At 33.5% G+C, this 23429-nt stretch overlaps 1 protein-coding gene across 22 annotated transcripts in view; it reads right to left on the bottom strand.

Annotated features, from left to right (window-relative positions):
- The window catches only part of PPIP5K2 (diphosphoinositol pentakisphosphate kinase 2), a 75647-nt gene that overhangs the window by 7404 nt on the left and 44814 nt on the right, over positions 1–23429 (bottom strand). For 5 of the 22 annotated variants that reach the window (XM_073802367.1, XM_073802357.1, XM_073802359.1 and 2 more), the window contains 11 exons: positions 20772–20899; positions 20077–20191; positions 16410–16517; positions 16204–16320; positions 12773–12940; positions 11055–11175; positions 10230–10399; positions 8861–8933; positions 7101–7220; positions 6138–6200; positions 2396–2536 (listed from right to left, as the gene is read on the bottom strand). In XM_073802367.1, the coding sequence (XP_073658468.1) occupies positions 2396–2536; positions 6138–6200; positions 7101–7220; positions 8861–8933; positions 10230–10399; positions 11055–11175; positions 12773–12940; positions 16204–16320; positions 16410–16517; positions 20077–20191; positions 20772–20899 (1324 nt within the window). The other 17 variants (XM_019940768.3, XM_019940771.3, XM_019940775.3 and 14 more) reach the window with 14 other exon arrangements.

The raw sequence follows: 23429 nt of genomic DNA, 5'->3' as shown, positions 1-23429 counted from the left end.
TGTTATGAATGCCACAAATTCAGTATAGTTCTATATTATGATGTTACTTCCTTGACAATCCAGGGAATTAAGTATAAATTACATAAATATATTGTGACTACTAAATATTTATTCTGCAGTTACACTATACAATACAGGATTCAGATACTTCCATCATAATTGGAACCCTATTTTCTTTAATCAAAGAGAATGGAAAAACCATACACTTTAGGAGACCTGGGTTTTAGTCTTTTTTGAGCACTAACTGGTTAATTTCCTCAATGGTGTCTCTAAGTTTTTCTCTTAAAACAGTAAGCTTTTCTCAAATGAAATCTTAAATAAAACAAATCAAAGCAGAGACTCTGATTGAAGCAACCACAGAAGACACAGGCCTAATCACTCAGCATCCTTCTCTTCCTCATGGAACTTCCTAAAGCTCTTGGGAATATACTTTGAAGACCAATGAATTAGATTAACTCTAAGGTTTATCCAACTCTATGAACTGCATTAACTATACTTACTTTCTCATCTAGTTCCCTTAGTAAGTAATGGAATGAAATTTTAAGAGAACTAGAGGGGTTGGGGTACAACTTGTGTCCATAATATAGAGAAGAGTTAATGAGAACTAGAAAAGGAATTTAATATTTCATTTCATTAATATACCTCAATAATACACTCTGAGGAACTGAATTCACTAACCACAGAAATGAAGCCATCATAAGGTAGCAATGCCACAGCATAAACATTCAAAGATTATCTTTTTGTAAATATTCCACCAAAATTCTCTTTCCAAAACAGATGTCATTACTGCTACTTTACCTTTAAGTCATTTACTGAAGATCTTCTAAACTCAAAGCAGCATTAATGCCTACCCTAAATTCTTATTTACTAATTACAGTCTTTCTTTAATCTCTATTTTAAGATTATAAATCCCTGACCCAGGGAAGCACTGAAATGCCAAGTATAAAGAAAGGTAAAAGAGAAAATGAGAATTTATTTATTCAGGTTCTCTACTACGTTCTGAGGAGTAGCATTGTCCATTCTATCAGCTAACAGAGAATATAAAAGGAAGAACATCCTTCAGTTTCCTGACTTTGACTTTATAGCTTGCAGGTTATTTCATTTGGAGTATTATCAATTCTCAGAATCAGACACATTCATATGTACATTTAAAACTGAAACCTACTTCCCCAAACCATTCCTAAAGTGAAATATTTTAGAACATTCACACCAAGATACCTCTCCGTTACCCTTAATGGTTAAAAGCTGACCTCTGCCACCAGATGTGAAAGAGAAAGGCAAAAATGCAGGGGGCACTGTTTGGACAGAATACACTGAATAGAACTCTGCAGAATAATACATTGTGGTTCCCCAGGAAAGGGAGGAGAGTAACAGCAACACACAAAAGTGGCTTTCATCCCAAGACCTCCAATTTCATTCTTGGGAAAAACATATTTACAACATTCTCCTTACAAAAAGGAGTTGGTATACATAGAAAGTTTGTACCTTTCCTAAGATATGACTAGGACTAGCAAGACTTTTAACTCTAAGCAGAGCATTCTCTTTCAGAATGAATGCTTCCTAAACTGGAAATTCCAATGTGTCAAAGAATCCTACAGAGCTGAAAATGACAACAGCCAGCTGACTTCTCACATCTAAAAAGATAGCCCTGAACATTTCCCAAACTGAAGTCCCTCAGAATAGTTCTACATGATGTTTAAATGCATTACCAAAAAAAGTGTTTTCTCAGCAAGTAAGTTCTGGAAAATGTGGGTGTATAGTTTTCTTTATAGAAAGAAGAACCTTAGCTGTTTATATGCTGATGAAACTACACCTCTTGAAAGGGAGGTGGGATATAATAAAGTTTCCAAAACTTACTTAGCCACAAACCCCTTTTCTTTTTTTTTTACACAGAGGAATTAACCTCTTCAGAATATTTTCTGCAGAACACAATTTAAAAAACTGTTGTCCTAATTTGCTCTCTTTAGTTAAGGGCTCTTTCTGAGTCTATATGACTGCTTATCAAAAGTGGTGAAGGGATGGGCATGTGGCATGTGTAGGTTAATATAGACTGATGTTTTGTCATTTTTAAAAAGCTTATGATAAAATGACATACAATAGGAATGTGAAAATAAGACCATGACTCTATATTACATGTTGCTGATTTTATTGCTGGGTCTTAGATTTTTCCCCCCTTTCTGTAAAAAAAAAAAAAAAAAAAAAAAGTCTTTGCGGAAGAGTCAAGACAACAGCCTGGTACATTGCATATTACACCAAAGAATTCTAAATAATGTTCTTCTCTTTCTCTCCTAAAATTCTATTTACTATCACTATTGAATTTATGTTTTTATAATTATTTTTATATTCAGATAATCTCTATTGCCTAAAAATCAAATAATAATAATAATTTTCCTACAAATTTCAGGGGTCTTCTGTGGAACTTCACTTGATGGAGAAGCAATGGAAGCAAGAAATTCATCCACCTGCTTTAAAGACAGGGCATTGTGAAGAGTTTCTAGAGGACAAATAGATGGCACCATCGAATACAATTCAAAGCCTGAGGGGAAAAAAACAAAAACAAAAACAAGAGTTGGATATCTTAAAAATCATTAATTAAAAAGGAAGAAGACCATTGCTTAGAACCAGACAGTTTAGACCTTTTCAATCTATCACATGCAAACACACGAGATCTCTGAAGTCATGACACCAGATGCTATGCAGTATGGGGTTGGATCAGGATGTGACAAAGATTTCATTTTAAATGTAACCACATAGTACAGCATGCACACAATTTCTTTCTCTATTTTGGTAAAATCTAAGAATAATACTTAAAGAAAAAAACCTGGGGGAATAATAAACAGAGAAAAATACAGGTTTTTTAGTTTTTACTTTTTAGAATCAGCTCTATTTGATAGGTGAATAAGCTGATGCCATAATGTGTCCCTGATGCCAGAATGCTAAAGGTAATTTCTTGTTGAAAAACAATTAAGCGATTACTTGTGAAGAGTGATTTTAAATACTTTTCTAGTCATAACAAGGCCAATAATACTCTCTAGTGTGACCCCAAAATAACATCCATTCATTTACGCTGAAATTAAAATTCCAAAACATATTTCACCTACCTTTATTGAATTAACACAATAATTCTATTTTTGGAAATTGCTAGCTGAGTGAAGTCAGGCCAAGTAAAAAGCAATACAAAATACATATATGTTTGCATTCAACAACGGCACAGGAATACAAAAATTTCATGAAACAAACCATGCAGATATGTATTAATACCATCAGTGAAACAAAAGCACTTAAATATACAGTTTTTCTAAACAAATAGGACATAGGTTATTCACTTTTTATAAATATTGCCTACTTTATTCAACTGAATGGCTTTTAAAATTGCTTTTATATACAACTAAAATAACAAGTCTTTCTGCATGTACTTTTTCAAAAATTTAAACTAGTTTTCCTCCAAAAGAAATACTTTTAATGTTTAGTTTCTACATAAAGTCTAATATTCTTAACTTAAAAGTAAAAATTAATTAAACTCAAATAGACTGGAAAACTCTCTGCTTCAATAGGCATGTGCTCATTTTAACACTGACTGATACTTATTTAATTTTGGGAGAAAATACTGACCTAAGAACTGTCTAATTCTTAGTTGCAATAGGGAAACTCTGGTTAAAAGAGGATCTATCTTTCAATGAAAACAACAAATCCTTTGATTAACAAAACTGGTATGTTTGATTTTCAGGTGCAAACCAAAGCATGACAGAACATTACATATACTTAAAACAAAACAAAACTATAATACCATAGCAGCAGCTAAAGCACCTAAGTTAAGCACTAAAGAAATTAGGCTTCCACAAGTACTACATTTCTTTAGAAGTACAAGATTCATGCAAATAAGCGCAAACCCTTTCCTTGCATTATGCTAAACTTAATACTGTGGCTTTTTTATCCTTTCCTCAGAATGTTTATAAGTCTTTTGTAACAACTATTTTCTTGCGCTTGCCTGTTAGATTTTATAACAGGCAAATGACAATATAATCAAGCCCCTTTGGACTACATCTTTTTCCATCTATCCTTAGTAAACTTTTTCTTTAATGCACAGTGAAAGGGTTAGCGCAGCAGTTTAAAAAGCCACCCTGCTGTCATGTTTAGAAGCTATAAAAACATACCACTGGAGCCTAGAAATTCCACAGAGGAAACGGACCAGCACCTATAGAGGTGTAGGTGTTCTGCACAGAGGCCCAGAAAATAAGGTAAAGCACTGTCAGAAGATACTTGTTTCACCATGTTCTTTGAACTAAAGATGAAGGGGAGGGGTAAGTCCATAATATGTGTTAAGATGGAAAAAACATGAAAGTTAAGGAAAAGAAAAAGAAAGAGTCAAATGACAACTCATAGGACAGATAAGACAACACAGCATAAAAAAGAAAATTTGAAACCCAAAAGAAATATTTATAGAATTGAAAGGGATGCATTTTATATGCATCAAGTCACACAATGTGTGGAAAATCCACATTTTTAAAAAAGTCTAAACCAAAAGAATATAAAATTACTCTATTTTCTGTTAAACTTAACAAAAGCTTTTTTATTTTTAAGCTTCAGTAAACAAAGATTTCTCCTATATAAAACTTGCAATACTGGCTATAAACACATAAGCATTTTGTATAAAAACTATAGTCAGTCTTAAATCTTCAATGTCTCTTCTTTAGAATTTTGTGACTTCGGTTTTCCTTGTGACTTCGGTTTTTCTTGTGACTTTGGTTTTTCTTCTAAGAAGTTCTTATGCATGTGGGTTCTTTAGAAGCTGCAGCTGTATCAAATAAGCATCTTTTTTCTTCAAAAAGTAGCATTTAAACAGCTACAATGGAGGGAAAGCACATTTAGCTTTAAGGCTAAATTTTCACTTGTTGAGGATTAGATCTTCTTACTCCACCTTCAAGAAGTATTAGTGCACTGTTAACTTAGGTGTGCTGTTAAAGGATCCAGAAGGAGAAGAATGACTATAAACTTGTGTTCAATCCCTGAGCTTCATAATAGTTTCTGAAAGAACTGACCTGAGTTTTTGAAAGACTTACTTACAATTAAAAAGAAAAAGAAAAAAAATTGCATGGATAAAAACAACTTCATTCCGAATAAAAGCAAAAACATGTATGTTTTCTTTTAAATTCTTTGATTCTGAGTTATTTAAAAATGATTAGTAAATATTCCCTCTTGTCCCACATGAAAAAAGCTCTATGTAAGAAAGCTGTAATAGTGCAAAATTCAGCTTATAAATAATGGCCACAAAACCTTCCTGTTCAGCCTCAAAAACTGAATTTAATTGAACTGGTTGTCTAGATTTTTAGCCTAGTCTTCTTCCGATCAGGAGCCCTCCAAATCCTAACAAAAAGCAATGATACCCCCCCCAAAATTGGTTGCTCGACAGCAGCAAACCATATTGCCACATGAGGACAAAGTGAACGCTGAATGAAGTTTTCAGAGTGCTCCAGACCAAGTTGGGTTTTGCTTTAGACAGGGATAAATAATGTTACACAGTGAAACCTGCATCCCCTGGTTCCCAAGAAGTTTTCAAAGACACATCTCATTTGGCTATTTGACAAGTGTGGTTCTGTATTTTTGTTAAATAGCTCAATGAAACAACCATGTGATCATGGTTGGGAGAATTGGAAGATTGGGATTGACCTATATATACTAATATGTATAAAATAGATAACTAATAAGAACCTGCTGTATAAAAAAATAAAATTCAAAAATTCATAAAAAAAGAAAATAAATTAGAAAGAAAAACACATTAAAATTATTAAGAATTAAAAAGAAAATAAATAATACTAACTGTATTTTTAAAATTACATAGATTGATCACTTGAGAAATCAGAAGGAATTTTTAGGTGCTAATTAAGTATTAAAACTCATCATCATTGTGGTCATTTAAAAGTTTGATGAGTAGTGCTAAATTATTGTCTAAATTACAGATGAAACAGGGAGCTAGACAGTATCAATATTTTGGGTGAATAATAAGTTAGAATTGTATGCCAATTGAAATTAAGGACTGAGAAATGAATGATACTGTATACCCCACATATTTTGAAACAGAAGAAAAATAAAAAAGGATGAAGCAGGGGATTATCTTTTAAAATAAAAGCAAAACGTACCATTGGTTGGGTGTCGAGCAAATGAGATAGAAAACCTTTTAACAGCAGAACCGCGTGTGGCGTCTGAGAAAGAGAAAAACAGGTACCTGAAATTCATAACAGCTACCAAAAGAAGGACACTTAAAAAAAGAGAAGGAAAAACAAATATATAAGGAGGTTAGAATTAGGTGACATGCAGAAGGGATGGTGAGAGAGAGAAATAAGCCAAAAACTGGTTAAAAGAAGTAAATGGCTTGATGATAGAGGCAAAGTGTTTAACGAAATATACAAAAGAAAGAAAAGCAGGATGAGCTGGCAATTCTGGGAAAGCCATGTTTTACTGAGTAAAATAAATTTGTGGATACATGAGAAAAAGTTTCAAATAAAGCTAATTCAGAAAGGGCTAATAAACACTCCTATTAACAAAAGGGGCAAGCTTCTGTGAGCCTCAAGAGATGTTCTGAATACTATAATTTAAGGTGTATTAACAGTAATGAGAGGATTTCCTTCTACTAGGCGTCCTAAAATATTCTCATCTTATGTTTATTCTTATAAAAATATTGCCAATATGATATTTTCTTCTACTTATAAACATTCCATTCACTTTATTTATTTAGATCAATACTAGTAAATAAAATAAGGTTTAATAATGAACAACCGTTTAAAAGATCAAAGAAAGATTTACTCTTTATAATATGGCTTATCAACTATTTAAAAGAAGAATACATATGATGTAGCTCTAAATTTCATATTTCAGTGAAATACTCACTGAACAAGTACTGTAAGTCTAACTACAATTAACTATTTGATGAAACATGGACCCAAGTAGTGAATAACAGAGCACTGATAGTCACTTAGGCAAAGGGTGCTAGGATTCCACTTGCATCAGTTAGTGGCCTTAGGCTTGCCTTTGAGAAATATCGTATGCTCATGGGTGTGTGCATGGGTGTAGGTATGAATCTGTGTGTGCATGTGTGCACATACCATCTATGCAGCCAGAAGAGGTCAGCTTTTTACGATGAGTACGAGCATAATCCTGTAGGTTAGGTGCGCTTGAAGAACCCCCGAGCACCGAGGTGCTAAACAGGCCCGCACAGTGAGACCCTGATGGGAGTTAGAGAAAATACATACAACAACGGGTGTTCTTCTATTCACATTGGGAATTCATGCAGCATGCAATAACATGGCTCTTACCACACATACTTGGCAGTGCCCTGAACAGGCTCACAATTCACTTTTAATGCCAACTTAATACAATCACCACCACCATTTATCATATGTACAAATGGAGGCATTTTACACTGGAGAAAATGTTCTTTGAGGAAAATAATATGCCCACACAATAATTAGACATATACATATTTAAAAAAACACTATCATAAAAATTAATTTAGGATGATAAGGAATTCTGTCAATCAATTTGCGTGAGCAGGCCATATAAAAAAACTTCTCCTAGCATAAATTAAATCATACTAAATCAATATTTTTGAATGTATATCTGTAAATGAAGAAGCTTTCCTGATGCCCTTGAATTTGAGTTATCAATATCTATTATGAAATTTGTGAGAAGACCAGGTGAAACAATTCCTTTTAAGTGGTCATTCAGGCCTAAATCACTCTAAATTCCTAATACTTAAATGATTTAAGATCTTAATTAATAAGACCCCAATCTAATGCTTAACTTGTAGTAAAAGTCTTTATACCCAAGTAAAACTTTTACCACTGGGTAAGGATTAAGTAAATTTTTATCAGATGCATTATAATATATAAAGAAAGGAGTTTTATATAAATATATATATATATATATATAAATAAAATATGTATGTGTATATATATATATAAATAAAATATGTATGTATATATATATACACACACACATATATATATACACACACACGTGTGTGTGAATGTGTATCTGGCAAGACACTGTGGGAATATCAAAAGTTATCAATTAACAAATATGTAATTAAAGAGAGATTTTTCAAGTATGTAGGCATCAATGGACAGTTCATAAACTTAGTATAGAGATCATAGTACATACATAGTCGAAACATAATGAAATTTATTTATGCTGTTATTAAACTGATTTAGACAACTATTTACAGAAAATAATACGTCATTATCTCATGTAGTTTATCTATCATGACCTTAAAACTAAAATAAGTTTAGAAAGGTCTTTTTCCATGTTGCTTTGCTTGAGTGTTAGCAAAGAAACAATTATGTTCTGTAGGTCAATGAAGAATTAACATTGTCACTGTACATTAGTTTTGCTTTGGCTTTCCTTAAGAGATGACCAAAACCAAAAGGATAATTAATATACCCAGACAGGGTTTGAAACACTCCCCACTTAAAAATTTTTTTGATCAGAATAGTAGATTCTTTTTGTATGTGATAGCATATTTTCATCTTTATCAGCTGGGAAAAATGAAGTTTCCTTCCTAAATTAAAACATGTTGGGATTTTAACTTATAGAATACAAGATTAAAAATGAGCACTGGCAATTAGACTAAGTAGTTTACATTATGGGCATTCAAAAGGGTTATGAAACAAAATTAATGCTATTTCGCATTTATTTCATCAAAACTTTATATTTTGAGCTTTATGACTCAACATTTCTGAATTAGTGTATGTTAAATAAAAACTAAAGCATAGCATTTGGTCATGCTTTCACCTCTGAAGAGTTTTACATGTGTGCAAAATAGTGAGTTTAAGATTTGGAATACAACTTCCTTTAGACCACATACCTACAGTAGGGTTCTGCTTCTGTTCTACAAGAGTTCGTGGTGTTCGCAAGTAATTAGCATTTTCAGATACAACCTGCACAAGGAAAGCAAAATAAATGAACTAAAACAGTAAAATAAATTAAAAAGTCCATACTTCATTTGCAGCCTGTTCCAGACAGACAAAGGTTAATAAGCTGTATGATAAATATTAGTAGAAATACACAAATTATGAAAGATCATGCAAGATCCCCTTCTGAAGGGAGTCCATTTCATATGAGGTCCTTGCAATGAAGTGGTGCGAAGCAGGCATTTAGAATTAAATATCATGTATGAAACAAGACAGATGAAAAGAAACAATTAATAGACAATTAATAATTTCACTCTCTCTTAAAAGAAGCCAAATGCCCATTCTTAAACGGCTCCTGTATTTGAAGGGGGAAAAAACAATCACAAACAAAAGAAAGGACAGACAGACTGTTGAGATCACCATACAATTACTGATCCATGCACAGGCTTTATCAGAGTAACCTTTAAATATTCACAGCCTTAATGGATACCATAATCCCTTTTCCTATAATCAATGCATTATATTTCCAAAAGGAAATTGCTGAAATTCTCGGAAAAGTCATGTGTATGAGCAGACCTTCCATTGTGAAAAAACAAAAAACTAAAACAACCCACAGTATTTTAAGTTTCCAAATGTCATCACAAAAAGTCCTTCTGAAGAAATTTTATTTTGACCCCTTTTGTTGGGGCATATTATTGATGGGCACATATACATTGTCCCCTTTTATCTTAAAGAGAGCATTAAGATATTATACAACTAAAAAAACCCATACTGTATGTAATTATTAGATACTTCCAGATAATAGAAAGCGAGGGAGAGAACCATCAGTATTAGATGTATCCTGCTAATTAACATAGGGCCACATAAATTTTGATATTTAAAAAAATGTTCACATTCTCAGCAAATTCCAAATGGAATCTATTTTTCAATTATGGGGGAAAAGGTTATTAAATTTTCTTATCATCAAATTATGTAATTTCATTTCTGAATGTTTTAAAGAATAAGTCAAAAAAATGATTTCTTTACATTTAAAAAATTTTAATTAACAAGCTAAAGTTCCAGGAGTATAAAATTTATTGACTAATTTTAAAATCCTGGATATTTAAAACCCCCCCAGTAAAAATGCTAAACACATGCAATGTAAGTGGTTTCTTTCCCTCAAATATTGTGAGACATTACAAGCATTTTTAAGTGAATTCAAAATTTAAAAACAGAAGTATTTACTCTGATGTAAAATATAAGGGATTAGATGTCCTCAAAGACAGCTGTTTGTTGCTCTGAATGCGGGGAGGAAAAATGTTTAATGAAGTAAAGTTTAAAAACCTGTTGCCATGAGCCAAAAATACTGGATGTGAAAGCCAATGATTTGGGGGAGACAGGGGAAGAAGTGATTTGTTCCCCTGATCTGCGTCTTCGACGCCCAGTACCCACACCACTGGTGTAATGCAGCCAGGTACCAGTACCCTCTGGGCTAGACACACTCAGGGGGCTCTCTTCCTGGAAGTGAGAAAGGGGCAAAAAAAAAAAAAAAAAAAAAAGCAGAGCATGCAAAGTTAGATACAACAGAGCCAAATGATCAGAAAGAAAAAAAAATACAGTTTGTTTGCATTTGTTTATCAATTTTTAAAAAACTATTAAACAGTAATTTGGGAGCCAAATATTTTAATATTTGAGAAATTGATCGGAATGAGTTATAAATCTAATTGTAAGTAATAATGATTATGAGAATTACATTACTATCTTAAATATACAAAATATTTATACTGCTTAATAGTTGTCACTTCCCTCTTAGAACTTGAAAGATTTTAACAATTTTTTATCTTAGCAATGTTAAAAATATGATATTCAGGAGGTTTTATGCTATACTGGGCAAACTTTTCAACCCAAAGCACTAAAGAATCCTGCAAAGGGTTAAAGAGACTTCACTGTATATATGTATGAAAGGAAATCTGTCTGCCAGACAAAAAAAATTAGAGATCGTAAGATGGAGGATTCAAATTGCACTTGTTTACACTTTCAAGCTATCTATTTATTTACCCCCTCCAAAGATTATTTATAGAGTTCAGTAGGCAAAACATGCAGCAAACATTCTCATTTTACATGTTTGCATGTTCAGGTTTCAGACAGTGAGGACAGAGTAAAATCTACTTGCACAAAATGAAGAGAATAGTCTTTTTCTCTGTATGTCTTTTGGAAGTACAAACTTCTGATATCCATGGAGATGATGGACGCTGGAAAAAGTCTTCAAGGTTTTACTTGAATAATTTACCTTATGGAAGTAAAAGTTTAGCATGGCATAGAAATAATCTCTTGAAAGCAACTATTTAAGTATTTACGAGAAAAAGGTTTATAAATGTGTTCTGCGTTTTAAGAGTTAACAAAGGGCAGTGATTTTGTTGAAGATTTCACAAATACAGATGAGACTCAGAATACGTTTGACTGTATCAGTGTTACAGACTTCTTCTGGAGTTCAGAAAAAAGGTTTAATGGTGAAATTCTGAACAGTCTGATGAATTGCAGATTGCTTTGTTCAACAACACCAAAATCACTGCCCTCACGCAAATGGTATTTTAGGTTACATTAATAAATGTCATTTCCCAATTTTCTGAAATTAAAGATAACTGAACATAACCCCAGGTTTCTCATTCTTAAATTAAGCTATAATAGAATAATCCCAAATTCTACAATTTTTAATCATCCTCTTTTTATTGGGTTGGCCAAAAGAGTGCAGGAAAACCCCGAACGAACTTTTTGGCCAACCCATAATTAACTTAAAATATCCCATTCACGGGAATCCTAACTAGTATACATTTTCAACTGTAAAATTACAACAATCTATTTTATCGAGATGTTTTTCCTATACACCATTGTCAAATTGGGACACATACATTTGAAATTTGAGAATCAAAAGCACATATGTTTGTATAATTTGGGGCTATAGAAATGAGCATAATTCTCATTTGTTGGTGTTTACGTTCCTATTCACCAACTGCTAGATGTTATACCTAACTCTTAAGATTTGGCATATTTAATCATCAACAAAAAATATTTTTCTAACTTAAAAGTTGATGGTTCTTCCTATCTTATACTTTTACTTGAGCATTTAGAGAACATTTTTAAGCACTGATCTCAAATCAGTGCTGGGGGAATCATCCTATAGAGAATATAAATAACCCAAAAAGAAGGTATTCAGAGTATAAAAATGTATACAGATGTTAAAGATTTACTTAAACTTTACTCCAACTGCTCAACTTTCCTTTCTTTTTTTTCAACTTTCCTTTTAAATGTTATTTTAGTAGTTATTTAAATGTTATTTTGTTAGTGAGCATAAGAATTAGCCTAAGTTATTTAATTATAGACCTTAATATAATACAAAGGTAAATTTTTCAACCATAGCATCAAAATTTCAAATTCCTATACTGACTTTAGCAATCAGGTTAACAATTCAGAATCTCACATCTTATTATACAGTGTCATTGGAATCAGTTGTTGCTGAAGCATCTCTGGCAATTCCTCACTACTTTTAACCAAAAATTATTCCTGATCCATTATATCAGACTTTGAAAAAAGTTCTTTATTAGAATAACCTAAAGTGACAAGAAAATAATGGATCAAGTCTTCAAAAGGCCTTATTTTACTACTTCTATTCAACTTTGCTATGAAAACTATAAAGCTCCAAATTCTAAAATTAATCTTTGCATTTTCTAACTGCCTCTATATTTTAAAAAATTTATTTGAAAAATAAAGTTGACAATTAAAAATCTGTTAGGTTCCCAAGCTTGATAATTAAAGCTGTATTTTCTTTTCTGTTTTATTAAAATATAGTTAGTTTACTTCATAAAAAACATGCTCTGATATATACTTACTTCATTTGCAGCCATCTTCCTAGATCTTGGAAGTGGAGACTTCCTGTGTATATGAATTGGCTCTGATACCATAGGTTTAAACAATATCACAGCTCGATCAACCTCATCTTTTTTAGAAGTATGTGGCTCATCATCACTATCAATTTTAAAAGATCTCCTGCCTTCACTCTGTGCAGAAAGAACATAACATAATAAAATTCAGATAAAACAAATCAATCTCTTCAGATGAACAAATTCAACCACCAACTGGTGTAGTCACTTGCAGTACATATACAAGTTTGTTTATTCAAGTAAATTAATAATTGAATTCTTATGAAAGCCTAGTATTATTCTGGATATTGTAAGACAGATGACAGAGTTCCTGACTTCAAGAAATACATACTCTTTGGATACATTAAACCATAAAACGACAATAAAGAGCCATATAAAACAAAGTACTTAATTAAATTTCCTCCAATGCCCAAATAAATAAGCAATAATAATAAATGACAGTAAGAAAAAAGAGATCAGTTTTGTTACCAGTAATGCCATCAACTCAATCACAAACTGAAACAGTATCTGAAGTTATAAATTTTAGAAAATTCAAACTCTATGCCAAATATTTCCAACAAATGTAATGACTGCATACTTAAATAACCACCATTTGATGACTCACTGAATATTTAGTGAGTATGTACCATGTGCCAAGACACAGATGAATAAGATACTGTCCCAAATTATAAGAATCTCACAGTATAGTACAGAAAACAGATACGTTTGAAAAAGTTACACTAAATATCCATCTAAATAGAATGGGTAGGGCTTCCCTGGTGGCGCAGTGGTTAAGAATCTGCCTGCCGGGCTTCCCTGGTGGCGCTGTGGTTGAGAGTCCGCCTGCTGATGCAGGGGACACGGGTTTGTGCCCCGGTCCGGGAAGATTCTCACATGCCGCAGAGCAGCTAGGCCCGTGAGCCATGGCCGCTGAGCCTGCGCGTCTGGAGCCTGTGCTCCGCAACGGGAGAGGCCACAACAGTGAGAGGCCCGCGTACCGCAAAAAAAAAAAAAAAAAGAAAAATTTTCTGGGGCTTCCCTGGTGGCGCAGTGGTTGAGTCTGCCTGCCAATGCAGGGGACACGGGTTCGTGCCGCGGTCCAGGAGGATCCCACATGCTGTGGAGCGGCTGGGCCCGTGAGCCATGGCCGCTGAGCCTGCGCGTCTGGAGCCTGTGCTCCGCAACGGGAGAGGCCACAACAGTGAGAGGCCCGCGTACCGCAAAAAAAAAAAGAATCTGCCTGCCAATGCAGGGGACACGGGTTCGAGCCCTGGTCTGGGAAGATACCACATGCCGCAGAGCAACTAAGCCCGTGTGCCACAACTACTGAAGCCCACACGTCTAGAGCCCGTGCTCCACAACAAGAGAAGCCACCGCAATGAGAAGCCCACACACCGCAACGAAGAGTCACCCCTGCTCGCCACAACTAGGGAAAGCCCACGCACAGCAACGAAGACCCAATGCAGCCAAAAATAAATAAATTTAAAAATAAACAGGACGGATAAATTGGGTAAATTACACTAAAACACATATTTTAAAGCACTAAGAATGGGCAAACTAAAACTAATTACATCAATGAATCTTATGAACATACGTTAGTTTAAAGAAGCCAAGCAGAAGTACATAAAAACCTTCATCAAACTAAGGGGTATAGAAAATAAAGATAAACTTCTTCAACCAGGTAAGGATATCTAAAAACTTGAAACAATCATCACAATTAATAAATCACTGGAAGACAAGAGTGCCCACCATCACTAAATCTATTCAACATTTTGCTGGACATTTGTCATCATTCACAGATATGATCATATACATAGAAAATTCAAATGACTCTATGTATAAATTATTAGAATGAATAAACAGCATGCAGTAAGGTTGTTAGTTATAAAATCTCTCTATAAAAATGAGTTAAAATTCAATATGAAAATAGCAAACAGAAAATGAAATTTAAATAAGCCATTTATGATAACATAAAGAATTTAGGAATTACCCTGACAAAGAAAATACAAGACATTAAAAAAAGTCTTAATTTTATCAAGAACATATAAAGAATAGCTCACTAAATTCAGAGCTGTATATCAAGTCCTTGGACTAGAAGATTCAATTCTGTAAAAGTGTTATTTCTCTCAACACTGATCTGCAGAGTTTATGTAATTTCAATCAAAATTCCAAAAAGTTCACTTTGAAACATGACCTTTTGCTTTAGTTTGGGAATGAACAAGGATGATACTAAGGATGCTTAGTATCAACACTTCTACTCAACACCATACTAGTCCTAGCCAGTAGCACTTCACAAAAAGCATATTCAAATAACCAATGAATATAAGAAAAGGTACTAATCCTTATTGGTCATGAGGGTAATGTAAATTTAAGCCACAACAAGATATCACTACATAGTCCCCAAAATAGCTATATTAAAAACACTAATCATACCAAGTGCTGATAAAGATATGGTAGTATCTTTGGAAAGTTATTTGACTGTATTTTAAAAAGTTGAACATATGCATACCCTATAACCCAGCAATTTTACGCCTACATATATATCCAAAAGAAATGTGTACATATGTTCAGAAAAAGACCTGAACAAGAATCTTCATAAAAGCATCCATCTTCAAACCTTGAACTGGAAACAAATCAAATGATCATAATAGTGAAATGGATTAATAAACTGCACCATATTTATTTAATGTAATCCTACATGGCAACAAAAATGAAGAACCGATGAATCTCAAACACATAATGAAAGAAACCAAACCCACTCTCCACCCCCAAAAAGCACATATTTTGTGATTTCATTTGTGATCATAAAGTCCAAAAATAGACAAAATTAATCTAAGTCATGATAGTAGGTAACTTTGGGGAGAAGGCAGGGAGGTTGTGAGAAAGAGGGGGCACAACTGGTTCTTCTAGAATGATCTTCTATCTATAACCTGGCTAGTTGTTTTACAATTGTGTTCATTTTGTGATATATCATTAAACTACACACTTATGATTTAGGTATGTTTACGAATATGTATTATAGTTTAGTAAAAAAGGTTTAAAGCTGAGTACATATTTAACTTTTGTAAGGTTAAGAATTAAACTGCAGTAATTCGTAACAAGTGCTTAGCATAGTAAAGAATGGACTAGTCCTCAAGTAGGACTTGAGGACAAAAACAAAAATTATAGTTATCCATGCTAACTACTGATCTTAAAAATCCAAAAAATCTAGAGAAAAGATAAAATATAAAATTCTAATATTCATAAAAATGTTGTCTACCCAAATCATACTTCAAGAAATTTAAACCATCTTGCTACTTAGTTGAGATAAGAATTATAGTACATAATAGAAAATTCTTAAAGAAACCTCATTTATATTTAGAACTGTAGTAACTAAGCAATGAAAATTTCATCTTCATTACCTCCCTTGAAGCTGGTCTATATCCATAGCCAGATGGTAAATTTTTGTCTTCTTCACATCCTTTGGCTCCTGGACTAAAATGTAATTCAACATGAAAGCGTTCCTCAGAGGAAAGATCCTAAAAAATATTACAGAACACTTTCAAAATGAGAAACTTCAAGTTACTTATTTACCTCTGGTAACACACGCAAATCAAGACTCTGTTACCTTGTTAGGATCCTCGTAAAGCATGATAACAATCTGAGTCATGTAGTTGAGTTCACTGACAACATTTAAATAATCCATAGCTCGTTTCCACTGTTCATCCTTTGATTCCTGAACAAATGGTAAGCATTTTCTCATATTATGTTACTTTAAAACCACTTTATTTTCATTATGGTAATTTGTTTAATCCTGATTGATACCACACAAATGAGGTGAATACTTAATACTCAACAAGCTTATATATACTCAACAAGCTTTCTTCTACTGCCACCACCCTAAGTGTAAACTACATCATCTTTCTTTAGATCACTGTGATAGCTCCCTAAATCGTTTCCTCATACCTACTTCTACTTATCTATTGTCTACACAGAAACCAAAGCCATTCACTTCCCTGCTTAAAACCTTTTAATGGCTTCCCAATCCTCTTAGAATCCTCAAGGCATGGCTCTCCAAACTTATCTGTTACAATTTTATGCATCACTCACTATTACACTTCAATTATAGGCTTTCTCTCCATTCTTACATCTTCTATGTTCTTTCTACCTTATAAATAAGTGCAAGAAAGTTAAAAGGTGACCACATAAGAGATGTATCTCTCCTCCCCTAAAACAATTCCATCATTACTAATGGATATATAAGCTCTTGCCTTGCTAATTAAGGGTCATTTTTTTCTCTATTTCTTTTATTAAAGCTCCACTAATCCTCATATGTATGCAAGGGATGCCACTTTGCTATCCTATTAAGGAATAAAAAAGAAATAAAAAACAAGAGAAAAGAACATATGAATTGGAAAATTTGACGGGAAAAGAACACTTACATAGTCTTAGGGTAACTCTGATAATAACTATTCATCAAGGCCCAATGATAAGAGAAATTAAGAATCAGAAGACATATACCAAATCTTCATACATTTCACTGACTGCCCTTTATTTTAAAAAGTACAAAAGAAAACAAAGTTGAATTCATTTTCTTTTAAAGATTATTTTTTTATAGATGTGCATAAATGTATATGCTAATATATATATATACACATAAAAAGTTTTTTAATTCTTATTTTTTGCTAGTTTGGAGATGGCTGAAAAGATATTTTTGATATATAATAGAAGTGACATTGTATTCTAGATAATTTGTGGTTTGAGTGTACTGAGAAAGAAAGGGGATATTAAAATTTCTAAGTCTGTGTGGTTATCACTTCCACTGCCAATCTCTAAAACATCATTTTCTTTATTTTTTCACATACAAACTTCCTGGGAATCTTATTAATAGCCACTGCTTCAGCCATCATTAATATGTTGGCTTACCAACTCTGTACCTTTAACCCAAACCTCTAGCCTTATATATAAACATACTACTGGTCATCTTCACTTGACTAGCCTACTAGTGCCTCAAATTCAAGCTATCTAACCTCATTACTTTCCTTCTAATGCCTGATACTCCCCCAAGTGTTACTTATCAGTGAATGATGAGTAATTTTGTAGATGATCCTGTTAGAAATATGGGAACCTTTCTTGACTCTCTTTTCTTTCTTACCTTCCACACCTGTAAGCAAAGAAAGGGCCTCAAGGAGAGTGTTGGTGAAAGTTAAAATGCCTCAAAAATAGAGAGTTAGTGAAAGCCTGAAAGGGTACTGAGGAGGTTGTTGGTGAGGGACTATAGGAAGGTTAAAAAAAAATCTTACTGGAAACTATAGGAAAAAGAACCCTTGTTATGTAGTGGCATAAAGTGTAGAAACACTATAGCCTGCAGACAGTGGAACTCAATGAGCTAGCTACCAAAAATTCCAGGAAAAATTCTCAAAAGGCCACCAAGATTCTTCTCACTACCTGTGATGAACTATGAGAGGAGGGAGATAAACTACAGGAAAATGGTTAATTAAAGGAGCCAAGACTTGCAGAGTTCAGAAATAAAACTGTTTCTCATTCCTAGCCTCTCCAGAGAGCAAAAAATGCTATAGTTAAAAAGTGGCTTCCAGGAAGAACAGAAACGCAGGAATCTGTCATGAAAACATGGGTGTGATTGTAAAAACACTTGCTAAGACTTCAGAAAGATTTAAGGCTCACAGACCTTTCAAAGACGCAAAGACTTTCTCAGGATTATACTACCATGTCTCTCAGATACTCACTATTAAGCAATAAGGACTGCTGAGTACTATCCCTCAGTAGACACAGAGGGAGCCCAATGTAAAAATGGGCTTATTCTTAAGATTTGTGGGTGTGAACTGTTTAATAAAGTAGATTATAAATTACTCCTTTTTGTTTTGTTTTTTAAATTATACCATCTTGAACTAAAAATAAACAGACCTTTGGATCCCCAAACTTCCTTGGACAGGAAGCAGGTTAAAGAAAACTACTTAGCTGCAAATGTGAGCTACTTTTTATGGAAAAGGAAGGATGACCTAGATGAAGCAATTAAGAACCCAAAGTATGAAGCCATGAACCATTATAAACAACTCCCTGGTAGTAATGACAGAGCCCTAATTAAGGAATGGGCAGTAAGTACCTAGGCAGATTTCAAAATTGCTATGGACCAGTGACCATGGTGTACCTTCTGTTTTCCCCTCTTTTGAAAAGGTTATCTACAGCAGTTATTCTATGCTTATCCCACCACTGTATGTCAAATGTATGAAGGACAGACAATTGGTATCTTCAGTTCATAGGTCTTTGAAACGAGATTGAGTTCTCCTGAGCACTCAAGGAGCTCTGCCCAAGGAGTCCCATCCACACCTGGACCTGATTTAGATAATGAGATCCTGGATGTCAAGTTTATGCTATAATGGATAAGCCTGAGGGAATACTGGAGGAGAGATTACCTGAATTTTGCATGAGAGAGAAATATGGATTGTGTGGGTAATGGACATACTGTGATAGACTCTGTTTTCCAAATATGGCCACCAAAATACATCCAATCCCAAGTATTCATCTTACAATAAGTAAGTGACAGTGATACTCCACTCATCTAGTAATATGGGTCTATTCCCCACCCCTTGAACCTGGATGGGACTCGGTGACTGCCTCCAAAAATGCTCAGCAGAAGTGATACTACGTAACTTCATAAGTTAGGTCATAAAAATGCTTTGTGCTTGCTCCTTGCTCTTTTAGGAAGTTCACTTTTGGAACTCAGCTGCTATGTTCTGTGCATCAAGCACCAGACATGAGAAGAAAGTTGTGAGATGACTTGAGCCCAAGCCACTGTCTGACTGCAATATCACGAGAGGCCCAATGCAAAACTGCCTGATCACAGTCAGCCTTTAAACCATGAGAGAGAAAAATAAAATGACTGTGGTTGTTTTATGGCAGTAACCTTTGGTATGATTCATTACCTAACAGTAAATAAGAGTCACAATGTCCAACCAAACACCAAGTCCTATTGATTCTAACCTCTAAATAATGCAAATTCATCAGTTTCTCTTTATCTCACTGCCACTGGCCTGTAACATTACCTAAAATATTTTGTATTATTGTTTGCTTAAATGGATCTTCTCCAAAGGGAAGAGAACATGTCATTATCTCCAACATCTAGCAGAGTGCTTGGTATAAAGTAGACCCTTGACAAATGATGGTAAATAATGAATTATTAAAAACTGCACAGTAAAAAAATGGTGTTAGTGATTCGATTATAAATTCAATAACACATATTTGTTAAATAGATTTATATAACTTATCCTACTTACATCACATAAGGCACCATAGCGAAGAATAGACAGTAAAGAATGTACATGACTTTCACTGGTGAAATATAATCTGGTACGGACATGACGTTCAGGTGACAGAACACCCCTGGAATACCTAGAGTAAGGAGCAGACACTGTTAAAACGTAACCATGCAGTTAAAACTTAATGAAATTATTTTGTAAAATGGAATTTAATCTTACTAGAAGTAAAAGAACATAGTAAGCAAATCTATCACTCTTCCAATAACAATTGAGGCGTTATCTTAGCAGGTATTCCTCTAACATGAAGATAACTGGAACTAACTGGGACCACTGAGATTAGTCAAAGAAGCATTAATATTAGTCAAGTTCACTGTAAATAGGTTATTTAAGCACCTTTATTAACAACGAAAGAGGTCATAGCACTAAAGAAGCTCACAGGTGTTAATGCTGCTGAATGAGGATGATCACTGATGATCACATGTGAATGATAACACACATCCTCTTTCCCTGTTTGCCTCAGTTTTTTCTCCAATTTGGAGCCAAAAAGAACCTTGGTTGGAAGTTAACTATTAGAAATACCTAGGTAATATTTATTTCCACAGTGTGCCAAGTGATACACTCCTGATTTAGCCATAGGAACATTAAAAAGTAATTAGATTTGAAGAATGCAAAAACAGATGCCTATAGACTTAAATACCAGTACAGTCTCTTACACAGGATGGAGTTTATTTACAGTGTCATCATCTTGTGTCCTTTGAAGATCTGAGCGAATTTTTCTAACTAGAGGAGTACAGTAGCCTTTGGCAATCTCCAGTTTTTCAGCTTTAGTTATACCATATTCCTGAGCAGAACATACACAACATTAGAAAAAGGGTATAATAATAAAGAACTCCAATAAAGGTACTACTAAATTTAAGAATTTTAGTGAGCGACAAGTATTTTTATTCAGCCTCTTTTGAACATTATACAATGCTCCTAGTTTACATTTCTGCAACTTCAAGTACACTATTCCCCAAAGTATTGAGTGTAATTAGAAGAATTTTATTTTGGTGTAAATGAAAAAGAAAGTAATTTCTAAAGAGGATAGGATGAATGGATGAATGTAATCTTTATGAACAGTATTCAACTCAACCAGGTTTTAAATGTAGAAACAACCCTAAAAGAAAGATGGATTAAGAGCACAAACACTAAAGCACAGAACAAATAGTCAATAAACATACAGAAAGAAATGTAAATTGAAACCATGAAATTTTTGTCTATTTGAATGCCAAAGATTAAAAAGGTTAACAAATTATTTAAAAGCCTTTGGCCAATACTGTAAAGGTTTTAACTAGTGGTTAGCCAAAAATGCCGTGAAATTATCAAACTTAATGAGCTCTATAACCATTATAAGTTAATTAAATGAGGAATTACAATCCAAAGTGTTAAGAAAACATAGTAATTGTAAGAATTATAATAAAAATTACAGTTCAAAGAGGTAGATGAGAAAATGACCTGATATAAGAAAAAAATCTGTTTTGTGTGTATAGATGGGAAGAGAGGGTATAAGAGGAAGAGGGCAGAAAGTGGGGTGGAGGCGGAGGAAGGCAGGGACAGAGAGAGAAAGAAGGAAGAGTAGAGAAGAGGGAAGAAATAAGCACACTCTTTCTCTCCCAGTTCCTTCTGGGATACCTGTATTTAAAGGCTACTTGCTGTTATCAGGTACTTCCCAGATGGCAAAACTTTAGTATGGATAATAAATCTCAAAACTGCCTAATAAAGAAAAGGCTGATTGATTAGATGGAAGACGTATGAAAATGGAACCTCTTGGGTCATTTACCTTAAACACAAAAGCTTGGTTGGTTAATTATCTCACCAACATAGATGACTGTGAAATTGGTATGAAAAAAAGAAATACGTATGCAATTGTGTATGTATGTGTAAACAAAAGGAAAATGTTGAAATTAACATCATCAAAGGAAATTTTTCTGTTGTTATTAGCAAGGTGTAATGAAACAGGCACTCTCATACACTGCTGGTCTGTAACAAAACTGGTAAAAGAGTTCTGGAAATCTTCTTGATTTTATGTAGAAGACATATGTATAAGGAGAGTGAAAGAAAGTAAAAGAATCCACATTTCCAAATGTGAGAAATTGATTAAATAGCTATTATTACATCACATCATTCAGCCATTAGGAAAAATGAAGTATATTTAGCTTTACTGATTTGGAAAAAATTTCTTGATGCCAAGAAAAAAAAATCAGGTTATAAAATAGTATGCATTTCCTGGTTCCATTTTTGCAAAGAATACATTTGTCATATATACGAATTTATGAAAAAAATTTTATCCATGAATTTAAGGGAAAAGGCCTTTTAGAATTTTCCAAAACAGTGAAATGTTTTTCTCTAGTTGGTAATGGCATACTGATTTTTTTTTTTTTGGCTATATCTATATTTTATAACAAAGATATATTACTTTCATAACAAAAAAACCTTTCCCTTCAAAACAGTGACATATTTTGTAGAGCTGAAAAAGCAAGCTGCCATAACCAACTAGGACCAAATAATTAATTGTTGGATACCCAAGTTCTCTTATTTCTTCCACAAAAAGAACTGATTAAAATAACCGATGAAGATATTTGAAAGCTTATTATATGGTGATATTTAATGAGAGTATCATTGGACTTTATATTGCAAATGCTATTATAAAGAATCCTCTGCATTTCATAATACAATCACCAAAGAAATGATCTTCAAACTTCAATAAATGTGTGCCATCTCAATTAAGACTCTTAATAACAAATATAATCTTTAGATGTTCTTATCTTCCATCATACCATCGAGGCTCTTTTACTATTTACTTAATTTACTGAGGTAACATTGGTTTATAACATGTCTCATGTGAACATTATATTTTGACTTCTGTATAAACTACAGTATGCTCAACACCAGAAGTTGTTTCTACTCATCACCATACAGTCTACCTCCTTTACTCAATTCACCCCCTTTCCCTTCTGGTAATTATTACTCTTTTCTCTATAAATACATGTTTATTTTGCTTGGTTTGTTCATTTATTTAAAAGAAATTTTAATATTCACATTTGAGTGAAATCATATAGTATGTTTTTCGTTGAATGACTTATTTATCATAACACCCTCAAGGTACAACCATGTTGCCACAAATGGCAAGACTGTATCTTTTTTATGTATTCCACTGTATTATATATACTACTTCATCCATCCATTCATCAATGGGCACTTTCCATATCTTGGCTATTGTAAATAATGCCACAATGAACACAGGGTGCATGTGTCTATTCGAATTAGAGTCTTCATATTCTTCAGATAAATACCCAGAAGTGGAATACCTGGATCATAGGGTAGTTCTAGTG

Source organism: Tursiops truncatus, chromosome 3, assembly GCF_011762595.2.
Source record: "Tursiops truncatus isolate mTurTru1 chromosome 3, mTurTru1.mat.Y, whole genome shotgun sequence".
In the NCBI taxonomy this organism is placed as follows: domain Eukaryota; kingdom Metazoa; phylum Chordata; class Mammalia; order Artiodactyla; family Delphinidae; genus Tursiops; species Tursiops truncatus.
Note: the sequence above shows the minus strand (reverse complement) of the source record. Positions and strands in the feature narration are given on the sequence as shown.